The sequence below is a fragment of the Symphalangus syndactylus genome, chromosome 15 (genome assembly GCF_028878055.3).
Source record: "Symphalangus syndactylus isolate Jambi chromosome 15, NHGRI_mSymSyn1-v2.1_pri, whole genome shotgun sequence".
Lineage (NCBI taxonomy): Eukaryota > Metazoa > Chordata > Mammalia > Primates > Hylobatidae > Symphalangus > Symphalangus syndactylus.
Window position 1 is genome coordinate 21,481,090 of NC_072437.2, and position 21,954 is coordinate 21,503,043.

Consider the following 21,954-nt stretch of genomic DNA (forward strand, 5'->3'; position numbering starts at 1 on the left):
TACAGGTGTGTGCCACCACACCTGGCTAATTTTTAAACTTTTTTTAGAAACAGGGTCTCGCTATGTTGCCCACAGTGATCTCAGACTCCTGGCATGAGGCAATCCTCCTGCCTCAGCCTTCCGAATTGCTGGGATTACAGGCATACGCCATTGCACACCCCTGCACTCCAGCCTGGCAAAAGCGAGACTCCATCTCAAAAAAAAAAAAAAAAGTTGGGAGGACAGTTCCAGTTTTTCAGAGGAATTACTTTAACTAGTTGAGTCCTTCACTACATAAAAATGTTTTACTTAATATAACTATTTCAAAATTAAAAGCCAAAACCCCACCAGAATGGTCTTTCAAGAAACTGAAAAATTTATCAACAATGTCTTCTTCAAGTACTCTGCAGTCTAAGTTTTAAATGAACTAGTTCTAGAATATGATGTCATATTATCCACCAAGTCATAAAATCTCTGTGTTACCCCCTCATAGAATTTTTGTACTAGGAATTACCTTGGAGATCATTTAGTTCAACCCTTTATTTTATACACAGTGAGGTGGTGGCCCAAAGAATTCAGCTGACTTACTTCATGCTCTTTCTTGTGTCTGACAATGTTCCTCCATACTCTCAGCACTTTAGAGGTTAGAAGAACCTAATGACATCTGTGGGAGGCAAAAGTTACTCTTTTTTTTTTTTTTTTTTTTTTTTTTTTTTTTTTTACAAAATCCTGTTTTTTTTTTATTTTTATTTTTACAGAATCCTGGAGCAGAAAGGTTTCTGAGGTCACAGAGTTACAAATTCCTACCAAATGATTCAATTCTGTTTACATCATCCCTCAAAATCATCATCAAGTTTACTCAAGCATCTAAATAAGAAACAGCATACTCCATTTTTTAAAATAATCACAACTTTTGGGAATGACTCTCATCTTTTGATCCAAAAGCTATCTCCAGTAACTTCTTACCAGCCCTCCCGGTAGCCTCTGGAGTTAGGAAGACTGACTAAGCAATGTAAACACTTTTCTATGAGAGTTTCCAAAAGCATAAGGATAATGACCCTATGCCTACAAAGCATACACATCCCCAGCTTATTTAATCAGTTCTCCTAAGACCTGCTATCCAGGCCCCTCACTACCACAGGTGTCATCTATGTCTTCGTAAAATGCAGACCCAGAAGTGGCTGGGAATGGCCAGATCAGTCCTGACTAAGCGTAAACATCACCTCTCCTGATCTGAGTGCTACATATCTGGTAATTAAGCCTGCAAATAAACTGCATTCTGACAGACACACGTTATGCTGTTGGTTTAAACTGAGTCAACTAAAACTATGAGGTGAACAGCATAAGTCTCTTTCACCCTGTGCTGAAGAGGCTGGATTTTATCTACAATGGGCCTCCCTTCAAGTGTTGCCCTGTTATTCAAGTATTCACACAGTCTCTGACTCAGGCAGCCTCTCGACTGAAAACGGCGACTAATCTTGTCCACTCCACATCCTGGACTGTCATTCTCCCCCATGCCACAGAAACCTGTTTCTTTCTCATAAGCTGTGGATAAGGCGGAATGTGTAAACTACTCCCTGATACCAAGTTTCCAGGTAAAAAGCACTGTCAAAGTTGACACTGTTTTCCCTAAAACATTTAAAAACCCATATTTTACACAGAAAATCAATATAAAATCATCAGTAACTTGGTCCTGTTTTTTGGTTAAGGTTTATTGCTTCAGTCTCTTTCAAAGAATTTTCTGATACTTAAACCTTACAGAAAAATTTATAAAGTTCCACAGATATCAACAATTCATAAATTCCAAGGGGCTTTTGGATAGTCGTTTTTTTTTATCACTATAAAAAATTTCACTTCCCATTTAAAACAAAAAAAAAAGTACACACACGTACACGAGGCTAACTGCTCATTACATGCTCAGTCACAGGGTGACAGAAAAAAAAAAGTCACCACCATAAAAGGATGTCTGCACAGCCTCTCTTAAAACAACATGCCACAGTTAACTTACTTCAGTTTGGACAAGTACTGACAGCTACTACACAGAGACCCAAACGAGTCACTGATATGTAAGTACAAGATCTTTTGCTTTTTCAACAAATTTTTTTAAGAAAAACTTTAAAAGCCTAAGTTTTAAGGTAAAAGGTAAAAAGGAAAAGAATCTATTTAAGAACAAGCTACCATCACTTCTAACAAAAATTATATTAATAATGTAAGTTTAGACTCTCTGCTGACTGGTAGGTCTAGTTAGTTCTTATAAAGCTGAGTGAAAGCGATGGGTCCACCAGAAATATCTTTGTCAAAAAATAGGGCTTACTTCATGTACTACTGTATAAACTCACAATGACAAAAAAACTGTATCAAGCAAAACTACGCAAATAATGCCAATATTTCAGGATAACTTAGTATGAAGGAAAAGGAACAAAGTTATTTTAATATAGAATATTCCTACACTACAGGAATTATTAGAAATATAAGATTATTTCTCAGGATAGAATCTCAGTAGTAGAATTCCTAGGGCAAAGGGTGTATTTTCTAAAGCTTTAGATATAAAACATTACTTTTTGGTTTACAAAAACATTTTACCAATTTACCCACCAGCCAGCAAAGAGTACCAATCTTTGCTTTTTAAATGCTATATACTACTGATTAGATAAGTGGAAAAAAAGTCTGTTGTGTGGTTTATACTTACGTTTAGTTAGACTAAATGTATCTTTTCTATGTGCCTGGGGGAAAAAAATCACAATGAATTCTATGCAGTGCTTTGGCAACATTTATGTCCAGGTTGGGAATGGTGGTAACAGAAACCTGGCAAAATAGAAGCTGTGAAGAGACTTCCTTTAAAGGGGGGTGAGGGTTTTGTATATGTGTATTTGTGTGTGTGTTGGGGGAGGGGGGCGTGGTATTTTGGGTTTTTTTTTGGTGTCACTGAGTATAATATAGTGTAATGAGAGCAAGGGCTCTGAAATCAGGCTCAAATGTAATTTACAAGCTGTGTGGCCCCCCACACAAGTTACCTAATATCTGGCTTCAGCTGCTTTACCTGTAAAATGGGGAGTATTACTACTGCCAAGTCCTTACAACATTGCCTCTCATTGTAAGTGCTAAAAAACTGTCTCCTATCATTATTCTCCCATCTCTCTGGCCACCGACTTACCAGAGGGTGAATCCAACAGATATGTTATGGATATTTTACATAAAGACCCTTAATCTGGCTGGGCGTGGTGGCTCACTCCTGTAATTCCAGCACTTTGGGAGGCCGAGGCAGGCAGATCACCTGAGGTCAGGAGTTCGAGACCAGCCTGACGAACACGGTGAAACCCCATCTCTACTAAAAATATAAAAGTTAGCCAGGCATGGTGGCACTCACCTATAATCCCAGCTACTCGAGAGGCTTAGGCAGGAGAATCCCTTGAATCTGGGAGGCGGAGGTGGCAGTGAGCCGAGATTGTGCCACTGCACTCCAGCCTGGGCGACTGTGCAAGACTCTGTCTTGATAGATAAATAAATAAATAAACGGCCCTGAGTCTATGGATGATCACACATCTAACTGTGCTTACTGGAAGGATTCCACACTTCTTATATTTTAGCATGTCTTCTCTCTGAGAGTTCACTGCACTTTTTGGACATAAAACCACAAAGAATATGCTACTCCACAAAATGTTCACTCACATGTTTATGTATCGTATCAGTGACAATGGTAATGATCCCTTGTATAAATTACTTTCATCTGGCTTCCTAGAGATAATTAGTACCATGACCAGTCACTTAATGGAATAAATATTAACTCAAGTTGCTATATGACTTTAATTCATTTATTTATTCTATAGATATTTACTAGATATCTATTGTAGGTTGGTTCTGTAGCATTCTATGGGATAAAATGTTGGATGAGATCAAGTCATCATCCTTAAGCTTACATTTAAAAGAGCTTCGCAGCTAATAAAGCCGTTTACAGGGATACCTTTCTCTCTGCTATGGTTAAGGCCTGCTGGAGTTGTTAGGCAGCCCTGGATGTGGCCTGTGTAGAGGACGAGTGGTGTCCTCCGGCCTGGGGGGTTGATCAGCTTTCCAAGAAGTCTCGGCATCGTATAAAATGAGATAACACATGTGAGAATCCTCTGAAAGCTGTGACAGTGACACAGATGCCTGTGGTGTTTTGGAAGCCCAAAGAGAAGAATAAAAATATTTTGTTAAATCTCTGCAAATATCTAAAAAGTAGTTTAAAAATCAATTAACAGCATAAAAGCCTATTCTAGGTATTTACCATCTTTTTTCCATTGAAATTTCAGTCTAAATTGGTTTATTATTAAAATATTGTTAAAACAGTAGTCTAAATCCATTTATAAAACCTTTACTTACTTTAAAATATGCTACAAATAAACTAATAAACTCCTTCATTTGAATCAACATCTCTTCCTCTCTGCCCCCATTCCCTTCCCCCAGTTCTCCTAGTCTCTCTTGTTCAGATAGGTAAGAGTCAGCGTACGTTAAGGTTTTGAGATGCCTTCCTATTTTACTTGTTTTCTACCCATAATAGCAGATCACGTCGGAAATAGGAGATAAAATGTATCGTACTGGATATGACTTCTGAAGCCAAATTGCCTGGGTCTGAATCCTGACACTTAACAGCTAGGTCTTTAGTCACTTAAGTGCCCTGGTGCCTCCGTTTCACCATCTGTCAATGGACTTGTGAAAGTTCTGAAAGGATTCAATGAGTAAACACACATACAGTGCCCAGGGCAGTGCCTGGAACACAGTCTCTGCTTAGTAATTTTAATTGATTATTATTCATCAAGGGCTTACTGCGGTGTACTAAAGAACCTTCATTAAGGATTAAGAAAGCTGCAATGTTGCTATTCTTTAACTAATGGGTATTTATTGAATATCGATCATACATCACCTAGAGATACAAGAAATTAACAACACAGGGTCCCCACTCACAGTACTTCCCAGGCTCATGGGAGACAGGGAAGAAAATCAACGATACACACACTATGACAGAGCACAGCAGCCTCACAAATACACCCACACTGCCTTTCAGATGATGGAGAACAGGAATGCTCCTGGGATACTTAGAACTAAGCCTTGAAGGAAAGTAGGAGCTGAGGATACAGGACAGGGGCCAGGGGACATCAAACAGAGGGAAGAGTGTTAGTGGGCATGGAGTTGTGAGGGAACATGGGACATCCAAAGGTTATAAGTAATTTTGTATGGCTGGAACCAGGGCACGATCGGGGAAGCTGGCCAGCAACCCTCCTGAAGAGGGAATGGAGCTCAGATCATGAGAGAACTTGTGAGTCATGACACAGAGCTTGTGGTTTGCCTGGGGTTGGATGGGCCCCGTTTCAGAGCCTGGCGGGAAGCTGTTGCCGTGGCTGTGGGCAGAAGGGCGGGAATGGCACACAACAGGCAGACAGACAGACACGGATGTGCAGCAGAGCACAAGGCTGAGGCACAGGGACTGCTCGCTGACTAGAGGCAGCAGGTGAGGGAGAACACGGAGTCCTAGGCGCCTTCATGACCCCTGCCTTGAGTACCACAGTAAGATCCCTGAGCGAATGACCGAGTTGACCTGGAATTCGGTTTATCCATAAAATCACGGTATCTCATGTTCCCCCTAATTTCCATCTGATAATAGAGACAAAAACAAAATTGAAACTCCTTGAACTTGAAAGAGAAAGGGTACATATTATTTCCAGAAACATTCAGGACTCAGAGGAGAAATATTATAGACACAGAGCTTCATTATAAAGAGCGTTTTTATATTATGCACTTTTCCCACACGCTGCATCCTACAAATCATGCCAGATACAAACACAGAATATCTTTCTTACACTAAAATGAGTATTATGGTGGGATTCTTAGTTTCTTAGTTCTCTAAACATATATCATCTTCATCTTCAATAACTTCCATACTTTTCAATATAGAAGCCACCAAAAGACACACAGGTGGCTTTTACCAGTGAAAGGTGAAAGAAAATAACTGGAATATGTGAAACCCCAAATGTGCAACTGGGTGTTCAACTAAAGAATTCCCGTGCTCAAGCACCTTTCCATCATTTCCAAGGAACGCGTCTATGAAGCTGAAGTGGGTCTTCGCTGCACATCCACTGGGTTGGGGACACATATAAAGCACAAAGAGGAAACAGGAGACTGCTAAACCCCTTTTCAGTCTTGAAGAGGTTTTTCTGTCTTTTTCTGTCTTGAAGAAGTTCTCTGTACTTGGTCCTATAAATGGCCTTTTGCAGATCTATTGGGAGCTGGTCTGACCCAGGCTGCGCAATGGGGTTGGCAGGCCGGTCACAGAGCTCCTCAGTAAGGTTGCCTCTACTAAGCCCCTCGGCTAGTCACACTCCATAAGCCAGAAAGCAAGCCCCCCAGGAGGCAGGGGAGGTTCCCCAAACAGACGGACCACAGTCAGCTCTATGCTGAATATCACTCTGGTATGCGTGATTTTTTGAAAGGATATAGGGAATATTGTTCTCAATCCTTCTAAAAAATGAATCATGGACACAGACATAGCTATCAATTTAGGACTCAAAGTTGGCTGGGAAAAAGTCACCTTACAGTGTACAAAGATGTATTTAACCAGGTCACAAAGGCATGTACTGACTACTATGACAGTTGGTTAGCAGCGTATTATTAATAGAATGGACAATTTGACTTTACTAATGAAGCACCAGGAGGCTCTGACTATGCTGGTCACAGCTCCACAGCAGTGCAGGTTCCTCTTGCACACCAGGAATGCATGTTTCCCACTGTCCATTTTACAGGCAAACGACACCCATAATACCTCAGATGATGGCTATTTAGTCAATGAAAAAGGTGATGAGAAAAATCACTAGTTGAATGCTAGGACCCAGTATGTGTGACACTGGGCCAAATTTAGATGTCCTTGTTTGAACAAGAAGGCATTTTCAAATAATTGACAAATACTTATAAAACCAGGTAACCAGAGGAAGAAGTAATGAATGATTTCTTTCTTCCCTGGAGCAGGTTTATTCTCAAGGGAGCTGAAACAGCCCCAGCCTGCCGTCCTGATACATCTGTGCTTGTCTTTATTTCCTCAGTAGAACCATATCCTTGTAATTTCAATTAACCCTGAGCTTTCACCTTCCCCCTCCTTTCCAATGATTTTATTTCTCCCTGTTCCAGAAATTCTTCCTCAGTCTTAACCTTTCCTCAAAGTAGCCAAGGACAGTGTATCAGAGAAAGAATCAGATCAAACACTCCTCACTTAACAATATACACATATAATTAGTATCTATGTGGCCGCATCTGGGTGGCTCCCCTGGCTGTTTTTGAAAGTGAGCTTCTGGAAGTTCCTCTTTGGTACATCCACTGTGGGCACGTTGATTCAGGTCACCTCTCTGTATAAGCTGACTCTAGAGCAGACTTGACCTATAGAGAAGTCACCTCCAATTGGTGATCATCTCAGCACAACTTGACCCATTCCAGTCATTGCTAGTGGCTACATTTAAACAGAATTCCTAGGTAAGCCCCTTTTCATTCAAGGTGTTGATGATTATTAAAATAAATAAATATTAGAGGGCAAAGATGACATTTCAGCAAAAGCCAAAAGCTGTTATTCTAGCACCAACTAAATCCCAGAATATGGTAAAGGTTTTGTTCTGTTTCTGCCCAAATTAAAGGCTGAGAAAACACTTTAATTACTTGAGCGAGTAAATTAGGACCACAGAAGGTACATGTCTTCTGTGAAAAATCACAAATCCCTCCAAGTGGGTACCTAGGGTAAACATTTCCAGAGCGCAAACTACATTAGTGCTTAGATAATTTTCTTAGATGCTAAATAAATGAGTTTTGGGGGGCCTTTTATTTTTTTTTCCTTTTGCGGCTAGAAAGAACCTGTCAGTTCATGTCAACATGTCCGGTTATGCAAAAATGAGATGATAATATCTCAAGAAGTGTTAGCAACTCTATTAGCAATGAAATACATTCTAGAGAAAAACACACACAGGCTCACTTCCCAAAGCATAAGTAAAAATACTTTGGAAGATATTTTGCTAGGGAAGAAACTTATTGTTTTACACGTTAGGATAACAGTAAAGTTAAAAGGACCAAATACTGCATTACAGAGGCAAAACTGGGACTGTCTCCTTTGTTTACCAATAAAAAAAAGGGAATGGCATAGATGGCTTCCAGGGTGGCTCCCAGCAGAAGGCACAGGAGCCTTGAAGGCCGACAGGGCCCTGTTCCACAGGTGGAACCTGAATAAGGATCCAGGCTTCCTGTGGCCCAGTCATTATCCATGCCCTCCAGGGAAAGGCCTCTGTCCTGACTCCTGTCCCTCAGTGTGGGCAGCACGAAGGATGGCTGAGGGGCCACGTGCACCTTTTCAGTAGAATGCATTATGAGGAAGCTATTATTCTGATATTAGTGTTCTAAAGAAAAAAGATTTAGAACAAACATTTCTTTGGGCTTTTCCCTAGGCAATACAATGATAAATGATAATACTTTCTAGTATATATACCTCAGTGTATATAAATATATCTTAAATAACATGTCAGAAGCTGCTGCCTAATAATTAAAATGTAAAATACTTAAAATATACTTAAGAATAAATTTTCTACTGAAAAGAATTAAAAGATAACTGTACTATCCAAATATTGACACTGGCGCACTGTAATGCACAAAGTGAGCAGAATACTGCTACATATGAGGAGGAACCCAGCACATACTGCTATGTGTGGGAAAGAATCCTGAGGAACACCTCACTCAGATAACAGCACATGCTCAACGCTGTATATTCACCCTTCAGTTCCAGACCCTCTAATACAAAAAGGTACCATTTCTGTATTCCCAGCATCTAGCACATGGAGGCACTAAAAACCATTTTTCTGCTGAATAAAAGAATGGACTTAATTCAAGTTTCAGAAAGGAATCCTTAAGATGATTAAAGGAAGATATAAAGTAATATCTCTGAGGGAAGATTATAATAAATTGGGACTGGCTGATATAAGAATGGGATAGTAACAGTCATGCATATGAAAGGATTTTCCTCTCAATTTGGGATCATAAAATTGGCTAAAACTACCACATTAATAACACAGGATAAATACAAGCAAGAACTAAAGTGACATATTAGGGCTACCTAGTGGAATCATCCTTCAAGAGGTTACTAAACATCCAAATATCCAAAGCATGCATTTACCTTTACCTAAGATCATTTCCAAGCCATCCCACTTACATGTCCACATTCTGCAAATGCCTCTCTTTGGCTACCTCCAGCGCACAATGGTCGTCAGTTAAGGACCCTCAACAGGCTACCCCTTGGGGCTCAATGATGTGTGGCCACAAGTGGTTTCCCATTTGGGAAGGCACCTCTCCTGGAAGTGCGCACCCCCTGCCCTTATGAGTTGTCCCTTTGCTCTGGAGCAGCTGGGCCATGTTGCACATGTGCCATAATTATAGTGAGGATGGCCCTTAGAGCCTTGACCACTTTGAAACCACAAGCCCTCAGTTCTTTAAGGGCAGCATGAAACAGATGCCTGTGCAAAGGACTGAACAGAGGAAGAAACCTGAAGCCAGGTCATCACAGAGAAGGATCCAGCATCGCCTTTAACCCCAGCGTGGCTTTTAAGAACCACTCCAATTTTTTTCCTGTGCAAAATATAAAATTGATATTTATTATCAGTTTCATCACCTGCAAAGTAGGTAAGGGGTAGTAATGCTCAAGCTCATAGGGCTGCTGTGAGGTTTCTACATGATGACACAATGCAAAGGTACACAACTAGTAAGTTAATGCAGAAATCTGAAAAACGAACACTGAAGTGCAAGCTTTGAAAAGCATGTCAGATAACAAGGTTTTTACAAGAAAAGGGGAACTAAAATTTTTTCCCATTAAAATTTTTTTACCTATTTATTCATTCCAGTCGCTGAATAGAAATGTTCAGCATTAAAAATCTAGAATATATGAGTAAAGCCCCAAAATTACTCATACAAAATTATGTTTTGGCATACAGACATCTTTCTGTGTGTGTGTGTGTTCGTGTGTGTGTGTGTGTGTGTGTGTGTATTTGCTTCCCCACCTCCCAAAAAAGTGGCATGTTGTATAATCTGCTTTCCTCACTTAACATAATTCCCAGTCAAGAAACAGGCATTTTCATGTTGCCATTTTCAGAGCTGCACTGTATTCACTGCATGGCTGTATTCCTGTATTCCACTGTATGGCTATGCCATAAAATATTTAATCCTCTAATGAAGGATATTTGAACTGTTTGGAAGCTATGTTAAACATTCTTGAACTTTGTTCTGAAACTCCTGCAATCTCTGGCTCTGCTAGATGCTGCATCTTATTTGGTGATGCAGTCAGACACGTATTTGTATACAAACTGGCAAGCAATGGCACCTTCTCCTCTGAGTGTTACGTGAGTGTTACTTTCCTAATTTCTACAATAATAATTATTCATATGGAGGATTTGCAGACTCTACAGTGAAGTATTTTTTCCCTGCCATGTATTTTAAAGGCAATTCTCATGAATCTGCTTAGAAATACTCAAAAATACACATTCAGATTTTTGGGGAAAAAAACATTTTCACAGAACTTAGAAAAACATTAATAAAAGTTATTTTTGCCTATTCCAAAGCTGCAACCCTTGCCTGGAATTTTCACCTCTCTCTTGTGTCTAGTCCTAGTTCCTGAAAAGCTGCTTCTCACATGAAGCCTTTCCCAACTAAATGGAAAAATCTTTTTCTACTTTTATTCCACAATGCAATCCCTATGATTTTCTATTTAAGAACCACTCCATTTTTTTTCCTGCACAAAATATAAAACTGATATTTATTGTCTTTTCTATTTCATTAATTTCTGCAATTATCTCTACTGTTTTTCCACTTGCTTTGGACAGTTTTCTAGCTTCTTGAACTGTATATTTAACATATCTATTTTAAATCTTTCCTTTTTTAAACAAATGCATTCAAGGCTTTATATCTATCTCAGATTGCCTTATCTGCATCCCACAGTTTTCACAGGTAGTACTTTCGTCATTTAGTTCTAAGCATTTCAAAATTTCCACTGTGATTTCTTCTTTAACCCATGAGTTCCTTAGAAGTATATTTTTTCATTTCCAAATTTATCCTTTATCTTTTTATCATTGGTTTATAATTTAGCTGCACTGTAGTCAAGCAATGTGATCAGAAAGTAATTATTTTCTGAAAGCTTTGAGTCTTCTGGTGACCTAGCACATGGTCAAATTTGCGGATATGCTCATGTGTCTTCAGTGCAAGTTCTGTTAGCTTTTAAATCATGTTGAGTAAATAAGTCTTTAATCTCTTTTTTATCTAGCACATTATAATAGAAATGTGTTAAGATCTCCCACTATGGTTGTGAATTTGCCAATTTCTCCTTCAAATTCCATCAAATTTTGCTGTTACATGTAAATTTCATGATTATTTTTATATTCTTTGTAGACTGTTCTTTTTAACCTCTGTAGTGACCCTCTGTATTCCTATTAATATTGAATTTGCCTTGAATTCTATTTTTTTCTGATGTTAATACTGCCATACTACCTTTTCATTGGTTGGGATTTGCCTGGTACATATTTTCCCTTGCCTTTATTTTCAACCTTTCTTTATGACTTTGAGCCATATCTCTTCTAAGCAGCATACAGCTGGATTTTTTTTTTTTTTTTTTTAATCTAAACCGATAGTCTCTGTTCTGTAATAGGCAAGCTCAACCCATTTAAGTTTGTTGTGACACATCCCTACCCTCTTGTGTTTTCTACTTACCATTTTCATTCTTTGTTTTTTTTCCCATTGTCTCTTTTCTGGATAATAAAATGTTTTATTTCCATTTTTGCTCTCTTTTGCTTTAGGTTTTATTTCCATTTAGGTTAAAATGATTAACCTATCAACACTGTACAAAATGCATACCTCTAACATAACATGACCACAATCCTCTGACAACCCTCAGTGTCTGTGAACATCTCAGTTTTAAGGTTGTTAGAATGAAGTTAGCTGAGATCCAATTCATTTAATACAGCAGGGAGAGAAGCAGATTTGAAGACAGTGCTTTTGATCAGGGTAGAGACAGTCTTTAAGGAAATACTGTATATTTCTTTAAATATACAGTAGCAACATCACTAGATATGCTGAAAGTGCCCCTTAATTTTGGTGACTTCCAGGTGAGATTTATGTACACACAGTTCTATCAGAGGAATTATTTTTCTTCTAAAAATAATCACACAGGATTTATTGCTCTGCTCTTCCTGCTTTAATCAAAGTTTACCCTCATCTACAGAACTTTATTGTAGGAGTTTTCCATTTTTCAATTTAGGACTTAAAATTTCTGCTTTAACATTATTTATAACAAGAAAAGAATTAGAAAGAATCCAAAAGTTCATCAAGGGAGTAGCTAAGCAAATTATGCACTGACACATTGGAAGACTGTAGAATATCAAATGTTTATATAAAATCTACACATATGACAAATACATACGTTGCACTGACATGAAGATGTTTAGTGAATACAGCAAGAAACAAAATATAATGTGTGATGCTTGCTACTATGCACAAAGGTAGAAGTGTAGATTGCATGGATCCATGGAGTACTTGCAGACTGATAGAGTTTTAAAATTTAATAATTTCCCTTTGAAGTAGCTTAAGTCTTTTTCTCTCTCATTTTCTTTATCTTTCTTCTTTTTTTGTCATTTTAGTCATGGTTGTTGTGGTCGTCGTCTTCTTCTTTTTAAAAAGAAAATCTAACTTTCAGTTCCTAACATGGACTAAGCTTATTTCTCAGACTTTTAGGTTAACACAAATCAGATCACTGTGGTAAGTTCATATTTCACTACATAAATGTGGTGACTGATTTCATTTCCTGGCAGTGATATGCATTTGGTTAAAAAAAATCCAACTGAAATTAAATTTAAAAGCAAAGCTTCATGCCTGTCTGAAATGTGGGGTGCTTTACTTAACCAGACAATGATTCAAAAAAGGGAAGGGGAATTTCTGCCTAAAAATTTAGTGCATTCCCTTCTGTCACAAAAATGTGTTTGCCCTATTTAAATGGTTCTGTTTCCTTTGCCAGAGCTTTGCCAAAGTCAGCAAATTGTGAGAGTAAAAACACAAATTTTATTCTGTTCTTCCTGTTACCATATATGTAACCATATTATAATTACAAATTGTTAAAAATTGCATGTCATGAAATTTTAAGACTTAGATATATAAAAGACAGTTTGGATTGCTTTGATACATTATTTAAACTTTTTTAAAACTAATGAGTAATCAAACTGAATACATATGCTTTTACTTAAATGATCTTTCTTGGTTTTTTCTAGACACCTTGACCACCACCAATGGATATACAAATGTCTAACAATTTTACTACGCCCTCTGCAACTCCTCAGGGAAATGACTGTGACCTCTATGCACATCACAGCACGGCCAGGATAGTAATGCCTCTGCATTACAGCCTCGTCTTCATCATTGGGCTTGTGGGAAACTTACTAGCCTTGGTCGTCATTGTTCAAAACAGGAAAAAAATCAACTCTACCACCCTCTATTCAACAAATTTGGTGATTTCTGATATACTTTTTACCACCGCTTTGCCTACACGAATAGCCTACTATGCAATGGGCTTTGACTGGAGAATCGGAGATGCCTTGTGTAGGATAACTGCGCTAGTGTTTTACATCAACACATACGCAGGTGTGAACTTTATGACCTGCCTGAGTATTGACCGCTTCATTGCTGTGGTGCACCCTCTACGCTACAACAAGATAAAAAGGATTGAACACGCAAAAGGCGTGTGCATATTTGTCTGGATTCTAGTATTTGCTCAGACACTCCCACTCCTCATCAATCCTATGTCAAAGCAGGAGGCTGAAAGGATTACATGCATGGAGTATCCAAACTTTGAAGAAACTAAATCTCTTCCCTGGATTCTGCTAGGGGCATGTTTCATAGGATATGTACTTCCACTTATAATCATTCTCATCTGCTATTCTCAGATCTGCTGCAAACTCTTTAGAACTGCCAAACAAAACCCACTCACTGAGAAATCTGGTGTAAACAAAAAGGCTCTCAACACAATTATTCTTATTATTGTTGTGTTTGTTCTCTGTTTCACACCTTACCATGTTGCAATTATTCAACATATGATTAAGAAGCTTCGTTTCTCTAATTTCCTGGAATGTAGCCAAAGACATTCGTTCCAGATTTCTCTGCACTTTACAGTATGCCTGATGAACTTCAATTGCTGCATGGACCCTTTTATCTACTTCTTTGCATGTAAAGGGTATAAGAGAAAGGTTATGAGGATGCTGAAACGGCAAGTCAGTGTATCGATTTCTAGTGCTGTGAAGTCAGCCCCTGAAGAAAACTCACGTGAAATGACAGAAACACAGATGATGATACATTCCAAGTCTTCAAATGGAAAGTGAAATGGATTGTATTTTGGTTTATAGTGAAGTAAACTGTATGACAAACTTTGCAGGACTTTTCTTATAAAGCAAAATAATTGTTCAGCTTCCAATTAGGATTCTTTTATATTTCTTTCATTGGGCACTTTCCCATCTCCGACTCAGAAGTAAGCCCAAGAGAACAACATAAAGCAAATAACATAAAACACAATAAAAATGAAAATAAATATTTCATTTTTATTTGTAAATGAATACACCAAAAGGAGACGCTCTTAATAACTCCCAATGTAAAAAGTTTTGTTTTAATATAAAATTTAATTATTTCTTGCCAACAAATGGCTAAAGAAAAAGGACTGAATAGATTATATATTGCCAGATGTTAATACTGTAACATACTTTTTAAATAACATATTTCTTAAACCCCAATTTCTCTCAATGTTAGATTTAATTCCCTCAATAACACCAGTGTTTTGTTTTGTTTTGTTCTGAGTCATAAAACTTTGTTAAAGAACTCTTTTGGAATAAAGAGCAGGATGTTGCAAAGTTATGAGTCTGTCCCTCAATGCTCACTGTCAACTCTCAGTGGGAGTGTCAGGGAAAAGATAATTGGCAATAGACTTTGAATTGCAACATTATAAATGATGATGATGATGATGATGATGATGATGATGATGATGATGATGATGATGACTGAGGCAATGAAAGCACTGAGCTTTTCCTGGAGCTGCCAGCACAGTCTTTTAGGGCCTCTGCTTAGCAATATGAAAAAGACTTTATATGGAGGTGCCCACTGGGAGGAGGGTCTACTTGCTAAATTCATCTTGAAAATAAAAGACATGCCTACATGACTGGTTTTCTTGGGATCGCTAGGGGATCATTTCTCTTTTCTTCCCCCAAGCTGTTAGTACTCTACATCTGTATTTCAGTGGTTTGAGTTATCACGTAGGAGAAGCGTGGTGCATGATGAGCAGTGAAAAATATAGTTGCTGCTTGCTAAATATGATCATAGTAAAATGCAAACTTACAAAATTAAGCATCTTAGGATTCTTTACAATATTATATACTTGCTGAAATGAGTACCTTAGTATTAGTAGCATGAGCTTTCCAAGTAGTCAACTGGTCTGCCAGTTCAAATTTGTTTTATCCCCAAAACTACCCCAATACAGTATTCTCTGTTGGCAATGACACCAATTTTTATAATGGTAGATAAAGAAAATGTTAATTCTGAGTTGTACTTTAAAAATTTTTTTCAGAAAGGGGGTCTCACTCTGTTACACTTTAAATTTTTATTGGACTTTATATCCTGAAAATATTTTATTTAAAGTTCTTGTCTTACTCACTTTCAACTTTTACTCTGTAAGAAAATTAATCTTAATGGTTGATTCAACACCATTTACTAGTATATTCAGATTTCCATTACATTTATTTCACAAAGAGCCACCTGACTTTAAAGCCATTGTCAAAAATAGGCACTGGTCTTTGTAACATCTTATGCAGACAGGTGAGAAAACACGGATGAAAGCCCAAATCTTAGTGTCTTTCCTTCACTCCACCTCTAAACTCTCCCAAGTGAAGGAAAAGAAAGGGCAAAACAACAATTGTATGTAAGTTGGCACTTAGGTAGTCATCTGAGCTGGATCTCTAAAGAGGAACCATCGTGAAGACTACTAAAGGAAAATCAAAAAGAAAGCTTCCTCCACTTCAGAGCTTCTCTGTGGTGCCCTGGTTCTGTGACTACACTGGAGTAGAGACGCTTTCTGGGATGTATGAGCCAACACACTGTCTTAGGGTAGGCAAGAGTCCTCTCTGGGCTAAGGGAGTCAATTCTTAGGATCCTGTAAACAAGAGAGTAAATACCTATGGCATTTGACAACAGAATAACATTCTTTTATCTGTTCAGTTTTCTGCCTCCTCCCTCCACTATATCACAAATCTATATAAATGATTTTATCCAGTCATCAGCAACCATACTGCCAAAAAGGTAAACCCTAATCCTATCTCCAATTAATGTTTTCTTAAAAGTCTGTACTCCAATCAAACTCAGCTAATCACTCCCCTTAAAGGCTGCCCATTCTACTCACCAAGCCACTGTTCATACACGGCTGTGGGCATCCTCTCACTGTCTTGCTATTATTTAGCTTTACATTTATTTCTGGGGCATTCCCCTAACCAAGAGGTCAACTTGGAGAACAGGGCAGGGCTGTATAATTGTTACATTCTGTTACAGAACATGACTTTATTATATAACATACTGTTTGAAAATCACAACCCTATAAGTATTTTCTCCATGAAATCGGGTGATATATTATTTACAGTTTTAAATAATAATTGGGAGCTAGAAAAACTAATCTGGGAAAATGGATCATTATTATGGCAGTTGACCACATTAAAAAAAAAAAACCCTCAAAGCTATTTAGTTTGGATCAGTGTAAATAAATGCACTGACTATTCAGCGAGAGGATAGTATATATAGTGTCAGATGTTAGAAATGGCATCATGTATATGTGAAGAACTCAATAATTTATAAAACAGTCCATACATTATATAACATCTTCCTTTCCACAATCCTGTGAAACAGGTTGAGCAAACAGTGTCACCCATACTTTATAAAGAAACTTAACTTCAGAAGAGGCACCCTGATAAATTAAAGGCAGCATTAGGAATATAACCCCAGCCGGGCACAGTGGCTCAGGCCTGTAATCCCAGCACTTTGGGAGGCCGAGGCAGGTGGATCACGAGGTCAGGAGATGGAGACCATCCTGGCTAACATGGTGAAACCCCATCTCTACTAAAAATGCAAAAAAAAAAAATTAGCTGGGCGTGGTGGCGGGCGCCTGTAGTCCCAGCTACTCAGGAGGCTGAGGCGGGAGAATGGCGTGAACCTGGGAGGCGGAGCTTGCAGTGAGCACAGATGGCACCATGGCACTCCAGCCTGGGAGACAGTGCGAGACTCTGTCTCAAAAAAAAAAAAAAAAAAAAAAAGGAATGTAACCCCAATTCTGTATCCTAGCCATAAAGAAGACAACTCAATCGTGTGGCCCCTGAAAAGGTTTATTACATGCTAGCAGACTGCATAATGCTTAAATAGGACAAATAACCCAACAATAGATATAGATTATAAACTTGGCTAAGCTGTGGGCTTGGTGAGGGCAAGTGCTTCTTCTCTTATATATACAACATTGCCATAGAACCTGGCACATTGAAGGTCCTCAAATATCTATTTAATTGATAACGTATGTTTGGTACTATTACTAACAAAATTCTAAAGCCCTACTGAAATATCTGTGAAATTCTTAATTCTCAATGAAAAGAAATAACCCAAATATTCAATTACATATGCTAGAGCACGTGTGTAACTGAAGGCAGTTATACAATGTAGAGCATATGCCCTTGAAGATCCTGTAATTTAAATTAGACACATTAAAGGAGAGCGCTAATTAGTCAACAAGGCAATTTAAAACTAAATATAGAAATAATTTTATATTTCAAGAGGCAAGGGCAGACAGTGGCTCCTACCAATGAGTACAAGGTGGCATGCGATTTCAGAAGGGGAAGCACTGATCTTAAATTAGCCCTTAAAATGGTCTATTTTGGTTACTTTTCAGCCCACCGTAATTTCTTATTCTCTTCATAGCTAAAAAATATTTGCTCACTGACTATTTGGGTGAAGAATGAGAAAATGAAAAGCATGTGGATTACAAGTGACCTGGTGACAAGGCCATTATTTTGAACCCAGGGAGGACTACATGAGTACTCATAAGAACTGCTGCCAATGGAAGGTTTTCATTAAACTCAGAAAAGCGGTTTGCTTAAAAGACAGCCCCCAAATTTCTATTCGATTAAGACCTTGCTGAACACTGACTACATGCCACTTTCCAAGTCCTCTACAGGCATCATCTTATTTAATCCTCACTACCTTAAGACATGGTATGACTATCATCCCCATCTTGCTGATGAGGAAACTACAGCAACAAGGTCACATGGTGTGGCAGAGCTGGTTTAATCCCACACTCTCTGGCCCCAGAACCTGTGGCCTGACTTGGAGCATTCATGCCACCACTTACTGAAACTTGCTTAGTAAGAGGTTCCACCCTGTAGCCTGAGCTCCGTTCCTCCCTTTCTATTTCCTCCAGGGCCTTGGACATCTCCCGATCACCACATCTGAATTCAGTTCACCTTTCCCCTCAAGCCCCTGAATTTCTCTGCAAACTCTACCTGCATTCGCTGTCACCCTCACCTGATACTTTTCTCCCATCCATGGGATTCAGGTGGTGAACAAATCCCTACCTGGGTGCTCTCCTCTTAAATGCACTCTTACCTAACTTTTCTTTTTCTTTTTTTTTTTTTTTTTTTTTGGTGAGACGGTGTCTTGCTGTCACCCAGGCTGGAGTGCAGTGGCGCAATCTTGGCTCACTGCAACCTCCACCTCCTGGGTTCAAACGATTCACCAGCCTCAGCCTCCTGAGCAGCTGGGATTACAGGTGCCCACCACTGCACCCAGCTAATTTTTGTATTTTTAGTGGAGATGAGTTTCACCATGTTGGCCAGGCTGGTCTCGAACTCCTGACCTCAAGTGATCCACCTGCCTCGGCCTCCCAAAGTGCTGAGATTACAAGCGTAAACCACCATGCCCGGCCTTGCCTATCTTCTTTGCCCACTACCATCATCCTAGTCCAGACACTGGCCTTGGCACACCTAATTACAACCTCTTTCCCCCAGGCCTCTTGATGAGAGTCAGAAAATTTAGCCTTTCTTTAGGATGCTGTACCAGAAGCCAGCAGATTAAATGATGACTAATAACAATAATAAATACTTGCTAACAATTATATAGCATATTGGTTTAAGCACTTTACATATATAAAGTGCTCATTCAAATCTCACAAGAATGCTGTGAGGCTTGTTCTATTTATCAGTCGCACTTTCCAGATGATGAAACTATGCTCCAGAGAGGTTGAGTAACTTGCCCACGGTCACACAGTCAGCAAGTGGGGGAGCCAGGCTCTACACTCTGGGGTCTGGCTCCACGGTCTGCACTCTTCATCATCATATTTTCTCTCTTAAACAAATAAACGTATATGTTCCAGGTATTCAGAAAGCCTTAAAAGAGACATACACTGCTCACCAAATATCCTCAAGTTCCTTGGGGGTGGGGAGGAAGAGCATGTGACTACCTCTGACCAATGGGTTGGGGGCAAAAGAGGCGTGTGTCACTTCCAGCCTGAGGTGTGAGGGAGCGGCATTCTCCTCTGCCACAGCGTCCAGCAATGTTCTAGATGGTGGCACTTTTGTCAGCCTGGGTCCCTGAATGAGTAAGTGAGAACTCCCACCCCATGCCCCACCCAACTGTATTAGACAAGTGGTGCAAACAAGAAACACACTGTGGATTAAGCCACTGTGATTTCAGGGTTATTTCGTGGCTGCACCATAAGCTAACCTGTTCTGATTAATACAGTGTTTAACCTACTTGGAATGAAAAAAAAAGACCAATATACAGAGTGTAAGAAAAGAAAAATGCAGACACTATCCAGTTATCTTGGCAAACAATCTTTAATTCCACTTTCATTGTGTCATTTCATGCTCAGGGATTGAGAATAGTTCCCCATGATCTACCACATCAAGTTCAAGTTCCTCTCCCACACTTTCAACTCCCTCCAACCTAATTTCTCTCCATTGCCCAATAGGGCCTTTCGAGTTTGTCTGGTTGTTTTTGTCCATCCTGTGGATAAAATGTTTGGTTCTCTCTAGTGGGATTCTCCTGCTTCCTCCCCTTCTTGTTTACACTTACATCCAAATCACACCCGCCTCCCTTAATCCTTCTTTGACTACTCAAAGCCATCCATCTTCCTTTCCTCAACTTATTTGGCTTTTACAGTACATGCCACATAGTTTTAATTTAGATCTTATAACAAAGGAAGAAAAAACACACTGGTGTGGAGATGGGTGGCCTGGTTCTGTCAGACTCCAACCCAGCTCCATCCCACTTTGTCCAGTCTTTGAGTCTTTCTAGACTTCAATTGTCTTGTCAGTGAAGTAACCGTTAGATAACAGGCAAGCTCTTTGCCAGCCATCATACAGTCTATGGTCTATTTCATGTGCAATATTCTTGTATTCCTCAAATGAAACATAAACTCCATTGGGGAAGAGACACTAGCTTTTCCTTCTTTCTATTCTGGACAGCACTGGGCATGACACCCTGAACACAGACAGTGCTCTAAAAAATATATGTTGACTATAGGTCATCAAATATTAGCTGAGGAGTCTATATGATTTGTAGTTTTAAAGTATAGTAAGAGGTTGATATTATTGCATGTCATAATTTGTTAGGCAGCAACAGATAACTAATACTTGCTTGGTACTAAAATGCTAATCATGGAAAATACATTAAATTAGAAACTAGAATGACATTTAAATCAGTCAGGATTCATTTTCCAAAATGAAACTTTTCTGTTGAGAGTATAAGAGGAGCACCACTAGCTTTTCCATTTCCTTCCACATGTAAAAAAGCAGCATATGACTGCCATCCTACTTTATCTCTGATAATGCACATCCAAACCGAGAGAAATCCTGGCAATACTGTAGTTGTTAGAAAGAAGCTGTTTAAGAGAGCAATACAATACCTTATTTCCTTTTTGTTTCAAGAGTTCACCTTCCCCAAAAATTTTAAAGCTGTTCTCAAAGCTGTTCTCTATCTGCATGCTAACTGTGTTGCTTCCCTTAGTTAGTAATGCTCTTAGACATCCTGTCCACTCAACTGAAAACCACTCCAGAGCAGGGGCCACGTTACTTTCTGCCCCACACGGCACCTACCGCAATTGATCCAAAACAAGAACTAAAGTGCTTTTCTGATTGGCTTTTATCCGTTTTCTCAGAGTGTTAAAACATTTATTTCTGGTTTCTGTACAAGACTGACTTTTCCCAGGCAGATTTTGAGAAGAAAAAAGTGTGTCAGAATGAAACTACACCGAGGCTACAAAAGGTTTGCGACCTAATCTAAAAAAAGTAACATTTTGATACGTTCTTATTGCTTGAGGGCAGCAGTTCCACAATTTTCCCATCAAGTCCTGGCATGAAATATCAAATTTTTTGGCAGGGGCTACATAGTAAAAATGTATAAGGTTACTGCCTATATTAGCCTATAAAAATAAATGCAAACAGTATGTTTTAGCATATCATGTATTATATGTTCAAGAGAGTAATGAAAGCATATGCAAGTGCCATTTCATGTATTACTGCTTATTATTTTCCCCAGTAAGGGAGCAAGGGCAAGGAGAAGGTCCTAAAGTTGAACATTATTGGTTTGTTAAAAGAACAGCAGTTAAGGCTGCACATGGTGGCTCATGCCTATAATCCCAGCACTCTGGGAGGCTGAGACAGGAGGCTCACTTGAGCCCAGGAATTGGAGATCAGCCTGGGCAACATGGCAAAACCTCGTCTCTATCAAAAAAAAAAAAAAAGAAAAAAAGAAGAGAGAAAGATATTTTTCCTTACTCTTGTTACATCATGGGGTGGAGGCAGAAGTTCAGGGATGGGTTCAGAAAGAACTCAGGCTGGTGTGGGAGAATCACCTGAGCTCAGGAAGTCAAGGCTGCAGTTA

At 39.0% G+C, this 21,954-nt stretch overlaps 2 protein-coding genes across 6 annotated transcripts in view; one reads left to right on the forward strand and one right to left on the reverse strand.

Moving 5' to 3' along the window:
- The window catches only part of UBAC2 (UBA domain containing 2), a 182,734-nt gene that overhangs the window by 76,615 nt on the left and 84,165 nt on the right, over nucleotides 1–21,954 (reverse strand). The gene's annotated exons all lie outside the window — the stretch shown is intronic.
- Nucleotides 1,864–14,903, forward strand: GPR183 (G protein-coupled receptor 183). The gene is made up of 2 exons (XM_055244009.2): nucleotides 1,864–2,045; nucleotides 13,278–14,903. The coding sequence occupies exon 2, from the start codon at nucleotides 13,296–13,298 to the stop codon at nucleotides 14,379–14,381; it is 1,086 nt and encodes a 361-aa protein (XP_055099984.1). The 5' UTR covers nucleotides 1,864–2,045; nucleotides 13,278–13,295; the 3' UTR covers nucleotides 14,382–14,903.